Source organism: Aspergillus caelatus, assembly GCF_009193585.1.
Source record: "Aspergillus caelatus strain CBS 763.97 unplaced genomic scaffold BDV27scaffold_438, whole genome shotgun sequence".
NCBI classification, from domain to species: domain Eukaryota; kingdom Fungi; phylum Ascomycota; class Eurotiomycetes; order Eurotiales; family Aspergillaceae; genus Aspergillus; species Aspergillus caelatus.
Genome location: NW_022475701.1, coordinates 1 through 6,116, shown reverse-complemented (window position 1 = coordinate 6,116; position 6,116 = coordinate 1). Strand labels below are relative to the sequence as shown.

At 51.2% G+C, this 6,116-nt stretch overlaps 3 protein-coding genes across 3 annotated transcripts; all 3 read left to right on the top strand.

Moving 5' to 3' along the window:
* Positions 1-11: 11 nt before the first annotated feature.
* On the top strand, positions 12-2,098 carry BDV27DRAFT_139160 (TATA-binding protein-associated factor TAF6). Its single transcript, XM_032069391.1, has 3 exons — positions 12-657; positions 711-1,129; positions 1,188-2,098. The coding sequence occupies exons 1-3, from the start codon at positions 288-290 to the stop codon at positions 1,734-1,736; spliced, it is 1,338 nt and encodes a 445-aa protein (XP_031920625.1). The 5' UTR covers positions 12-287; the 3' UTR covers positions 1,737-2,098.
* A 958-nt stretch (positions 2,099-3,056) lies between these two features.
* Positions 3,057-5,206, top strand: BDV27DRAFT_84319 (adenosylmethionine decarboxylase SPE2). The gene is made up of 2 exons (XM_032077751.1): positions 3,057-3,572; positions 3,629-5,206. Exons 1-2 carry the CDS (start codon positions 3,452-3,454, stop codon positions 4,987-4,989), a joined length of 1,482 nt encoding a protein of 493 aa, XP_031920624.1. The 5' UTR covers positions 3,057-3,451; the 3' UTR covers positions 4,990-5,206.
* A 385-nt stretch (positions 5,207-5,591) lies between these two features.
* On the top strand, positions 5,592-6,055 carry BDV27DRAFT_164416 (uncharacterized protein; the record flags this gene model as incomplete). Its single annotated transcript, XM_032073687.1, has 1 exon — positions 5,592-6,055. A coding segment is annotated over one exon (464 nt), but the record flags the coding sequence as incomplete, so codon positions are not given.
* Between the last annotated feature and the right edge of the window lie 61 nt (positions 6,056-6,116).

Here is a 6,116-nt window from a genome sequence, read left to right as displayed (position 1 = left end):
ATATCGTAACACCGAGACCCATAATTCCGCTCGCTTTCTTCATACCTCCGAAGCTCATCCTAAGGTGTCAGGGACCACAAGCTGATCACCGCTCCGTGCTGTACCCAGCAGTCGTACTTCTGGTGGTTTTTACCAGAATGCCCCTCACCCTCCCCAAATCTTCTCACTGTTTGCGATAATTCGATTCCTCTCTCGAATCGCAGACGACCCCTGAGCTTCTGTTGACTAGAGTCTGGCCTCGTCAGTCACGCGCTTACCATCAGACCGGCAGCGCCGAACAACTCAAGATGTCCGTGTGGAATCCCGATAACATCCGCGACGTGGCCGAGTCCGTCGGCATCGTCAACCTCAACAACGATGTAACCGAGAACCTCGCCCGCGACGTGGAATATCGTATCGCTCAGGTACTTGAAGAAGCCCTCAAGTTCATGCGCCACAGCCGGCGCACTCTCCTCACTACACAGGACATAGCGCAAGCTCTGCGCGTGCTCGATGTGGAGCCGCTATATGGATATGAGTCTACAAGGCCGCTGCGGTTCGGGGAGGCGTCGTTGGGACCAGGGCAACCGTTATTCTATGTGGAGGATGAGGAGGTGGATTTTGAGAAGTTGATCAATGCACCGTTGCCGAAGGTGCCCAGGGAGATCTCTTTTACTGGTAATGACATTTTCTGCTAAGGTGTGTGAGATGTTTCACTGACTTCTTATTAGCACACTGGCTGGCCGTTGAAGGTGTACAGCCGTCGATCCCTCAGAATCCTACCTCAGCGGACTCGAGAAACCTTGAATTAATGTCCAAGGGTCCTAATGCAAACTCTACATTGGCGGCAATGAGTGGTAGCGGGAATGTTGCCGTGAAGCCTTTGGTCAAGCATGTGCTATCCAAGGAACTACAATTATACTTCGAAAAAGTCTGCAACGCCTTCCTGGACGAGTCTAGCGAGGAGTATAGAACGTCGGCCTATTCGAGCCTGAGGGAAGACCCAGGACTCCACCAACTAGTGCCGTATTTTGTACAGTTTATCTCTGAAAAGGTCACGCATGGCTTGAAAGACATCTTCGTCCTGACCCAGGTGATGCGCATGGCGGAGGCTCTGGTGCAGAACAAATCACTCTACGTAGATCCTTATGTGAGATTGCCTCCGACTTTCCCGTGCGTACGGGCTTTCTAACGTGTGGACGCCTTAGGTTGCATCTCTTGTTCCTCCTATCCTGACTAGTCTGATTGGTCGACAGCTTGGAGGCAATGCGGACCTGTCCGAACAGTTCGCGCTCCGTGAGCTGGCCGCATCTCTTCTGGGCCTCATTGCCAAAAAGTATTCACACTCCTCACACACGCTCAAGCCACGGTTAGCTCGGTCGTGCCTGAAAACGTTCCTGGACCCGTCGAAGCCGTTCGGGGCGCACTACGGAGCCATTATTGGTCTCCAGGCTGTTGGGGGAGCGGAGGCCGTGCGGGTCCTGATCCTGCCTAACTTACCGACCTACGGAGCGCTACTGAAAGACGGTATGACGGAAGAGAATCCGCGACGGCCCGAAGCAGAGAAAGTGCTCGCTGTCTTATTTGGGATCCTCGGCACTTTGCGTGAGGGACGGACGGCACTTGCCAATGGGCATAATGGCGTCGTCACAGAGGATTTACGCGAGCGCCTGAATGGTAAAGTGGGAGAATTTCTCGCAGCCAAGATCAGCGAAGCGGGGGAGGTTAATATGGTGCATGCGATCCTAGAAGTGTAGATTTTAGGCCCCTCTTTTGCTGAATACTCTATTTTTGGCTCCCTCTCCCCCTTTCCTCCCGTTTATTCTGGGGTACTTTTCTTTTCTTTTCTTTCTTTCTTCCTTTCTTTTTTCCTTTTTTCCCCCCTAGCACAGAGCATTGGCGGTGGGATGGATAGGTTATTTGATGTTTCGGCGTTGGGGAGAGCGACGTTACCGATGTTCAAATCATACATACATACCAATTAGCATTCGACTTTTTATTATTATTATTATTATTATTTATTTTTGGCAGAGAAAAATCTCTCATTGAATTTCCTCTCCAGTGGTCGATCAGTATTATATTGAGTCATTTAATTGAAGGAGGTTTGGGTGCAGTTGAACCTTACATGACCATATGCACGTCCGCCACTTTTGATCGATCTACTAGTAGTAACTCCGTAGTAATTGGATTGAATTTCCGCCTCTCCGCGTTCCTGACCGACGTCACTTCCCGGCTGACTCAGCCCGCCCCGTTCACCGCCCACTGTTTGAGAGCCTAAGCCCGGCGTTTGTCAGAAAAGGGATAAAAAACCAGAAGAAAAAAAAAAAAAAGGAAAAAAAGGAAAAAAAGGCAGAGACGAGGAAGTGAGGCACGACCACCAGTAGTAATTCTTCTTCCTCCACTCTTCAAGATCAGGCTTCGATCGATCTTCTTCCACACCACCACCCCCAACCGATGTGAGTGGAAAGATTTAACATATTCTCTTCGTAGTTCAGACGGTACGCCAAGTGCCCCGAATAAAAGATCAACATTATTATTACTTTGTTTCTGACTTTTTTAGGTCTTCGTTTCATTCTCTCGGATTCTGCGAACGAGCCCAACCCAAGCTGGAACTAAACCGAAAAGCGTCAACCACTCCCGTCGCTTTGTGCCCCACGACTTTTTCTCGGGCCCACACACCGAACAGCAATTAAGAAAGAGGGCAATAAATATCAGGATTCACCTGCACGCCTTTGCAACCCCACGTCAACATAAATTTCTGTCTTTCGATTCTACCGGTGCTCTTGCACTTCTTCTCTGCTCTTCGCTGGAGCAATTGATAAACTAGTCTCGATCTCGGACAATTCCTCCGTGAGCGCTTGCAGATGTCCAGACTCGTAGCGTCTCGCGACAACTTGCTGCTTTGAGCTCTCTTGCATTTTAGCCTTCTATGAGCCCGAAGGATCTACTGCGATACCTGTCTAAGCCTGCGAAGTAGGTTGTCCCCTGGTGGTGACGGTCTTGGTGGTGGTCGCCATACTAATCCCACTGGCACCTAGGCCCCGATAACGCGACTTACGCCTTCCCACTCTTCTCCAACTTCCCTTATTTTTTTTTTTTAGAAAGGCAGATATCCTCGTCTGCTAGACCCGATACTTTTACCGGTATCGGTATCTTCCAGTACGAGGGTTTACGACTGATAGTCACCATTCCTTTCGCCAGAGGCATTTTCCTCCTTTCCCTCTCTTTCCGCCCTCCCTAGCAGCCCTTCAAGGCTTTGCTGGACCCTACCCTCTGGCTGTGTGCCACTTTCTCCCGACTCGTTAAGGGCCTTCTCTCTCAGGCGGACATCCCCCCCTGTTCGTCTGGGCAGCAGATAGTGCTTCCTAGGCTTTCTTGTCTACGGTCCACGAATCGAGCGCGTCGCTTCACTGCACATCTCCAATTCATATCATTGCCATCAGTTCGCCTCTTCATCTGTTAATTAGTCAAGATGGTTTACATCGGGATTCCCAAGAACTATACGCAGTCCCCATCTTCGTTTATGGCGACCCCCTCTCTGACCATTAACCATGAGGTGACACAGGATCTTGATTCCACCAACGCCTTCGAAGGTACGTCGCGCACAATCATGATCCAACAGTGCAATGCAAAATCTAATGAGACATAGGACCCGAGAAGCTTCTAGAGGTTTGGTTTGCCCCATCCGCCAATGAATTGGGCTCGTCTCAACCAACCGGACTAAAGGCAGTGCCGGAGGAGGTCTGGAAGGACATGCTGGATCTCGTCAATTGCCAGGTGCTTTCCATTGTCTCGTCTGAGGACGTCGATGCCTACCTTCTGTCAGAGTCCAGCATGTTCGTCTGGCCTCACAAGCTCATCCTGAAGACATGTGGCACCACCACTTTGCTCTCTGGGCTGCCCCGCATTCTCGAGATTGCTGCTCTGTTCGCCGGTTTCCCCAAGTCCGCGGCTCCTTCCGGTGGGGTTGGTATTGCAGCTGCCCCGTACCGTGTGTTCTACAGTCGCAAGAACTTCCTGTTCCCTGACCGCCAACGTGGTCCCCACCGCAGTTGGCGGGACGAAGTGCGAACTATGGACAGGCTCTTCTTGAATGGCAGCGCCTACATGATTGGCAAGATGAACGGCGAGCATTGGTACCTGTACCTGACCGAACCCAACACCTTGCTCACACCTCCGGCCAGCCCTAAGGGTGATGAGGAGGTCACGGAGACCAAGTTTCTCCAGATCCCAGAAGGTGGTTTGCCTCAGGGAGATGACGCCAATGATGAGACGCTTGAGGTGCTGATGACCGACTTGGACGAAGAGAATGCGAAGCAGTTCTATCTTGAAAATGCCACCGCTGTCGCTGAGAAGCGCTACCGCAACTTTGACAAGGATAACAACGACCATGTCGACGTGTTCAGCAACAACTCAGACATGGATCTAGAGGACACGGATGGAACCCGCATTTTGCCACCGGAACTGACCACGGAAGGCCACGCCTTGGGAACTGTTGTTTCCGAGTCGTGTGGCCTTTCGGATGTTTATTCTAAAGAGAAGTTCCCCGAGTCGCGCATTGATGCCTACCTGTTTACTCCTTGCGGCTTCTCAGCTAACGGCGTCATCCCGACTCCGGACCCAAAGGCCAATACCCACTACTTCACGGTGCATGTGACGCCCGAGCCCCACTGCTCCTATGCGTCCTTCGAGACCAATGTTCCACATTCGCAGAATGGCCAGACCACTGCGGGTATTGTGAAGCAGGTGGTGAATATCTTCAAGCCGGGTCGCTTCACTGTGACTCTCTTTGAAAACAAGCCCAGTGATACCGAGCTGAGCGGCATCGGCGAGGCCAAGTACATCGAACGGCAGGCGGCCCGTCGGAAGTCTCAGATGGAGCACATCGAAGGATATCGTCGTGTGGATCGCATCGTTCACGATTTGGATGGTTATGATCTTGTCTTCCGCTACTATGAGCGGCTTGATTGGAAAGGGGGGGCCCCTCGGCTCGGAGAAGAGCGCATCTAAGGGGCGTCAATTCATCCGTCGTGCGATCTGTTGATTCATCGGAATTGAAATCGCTTTGTTATTACTGCCTTTTACCCACCGTGTCTGTTTATTGCTTCGTTGGATTATTACAGAGCCAGTTTTGTTGAGTTTTTGCTGTTTCAAGCTACTGTTCTGACGTTCATTGAGTACTTATCTCGGCCTGAATGGTTTTTCGGTTAAACAATTTATCATTTGGTATGTCAGCAACATTGACCTGAACAAGGGTAAACCGGGCCCCATGATCTTTTTGCGTAGCGGCAATAATCACGTCCCAAACGACTATTTTAGAAGTAGCGATCCCGTCTTGTCGTCTTTCTTCCGGTCAATCTTCTCCGTTGGCCGATGCCTTGGGTATCCATCAATACACGGTGTTTTGGATACTTGATACCCCAGGCACAAATCTTACCCGAAGCGTACTAGCGTACCCAGGCGTCAAATCAGTTATCGGACCTTTGATAGTGAACCTTCGATACATGCATCAACTTTTAAATCAACAACACCAAGTGAGCGATTTCCATAAGCTTCAACACATCCACCCCCGAAATCGACGTACGCCCCGAATCCACAGAGAATTACTCACCATGTCATCACCACCGCCGACAAATCCCCTAAAACGTCCCTCAATCTCATCCTCCGCCTCCCAACCTCTCGGCACCAACCCTAAACGACCACGCATGCACCCACTCCGTCAGACTTCCTTTCCGACGACTATCGACGCGGATACACGCGCATACGGCGCTGCTAGCGATGCAGGCAGTGTGACGGGCAGCTTCACTGGGAGTCTAGGGGGCACGAGCGCGGACGGTGTATTTCGGAATAAGAAGCGTGGGCGTAAGAGTAAGGCGGAGAAGGAGCGTGAGAGGGAGGATGCGGCGAGAGGGGAGATGCGGTCGTCTGTTGATGCGGAAGGGTCTGTGAGAGCAGGTGCGACGGGCGGTGGAGGCGGAGATGATGGGGATGATGATGAGGATTTCGAGGATGAAGGGGAGCTATTGGGTAGAGAGGAAGGGGCCACAGATACGGAGGCTGAGAAGAAAAATCTTGCGTATGTCGTCCAAGCTCTTTTCTTTCTTTTCTTTTCTTTTTTTTTTTTGTTTTTTTTTTTC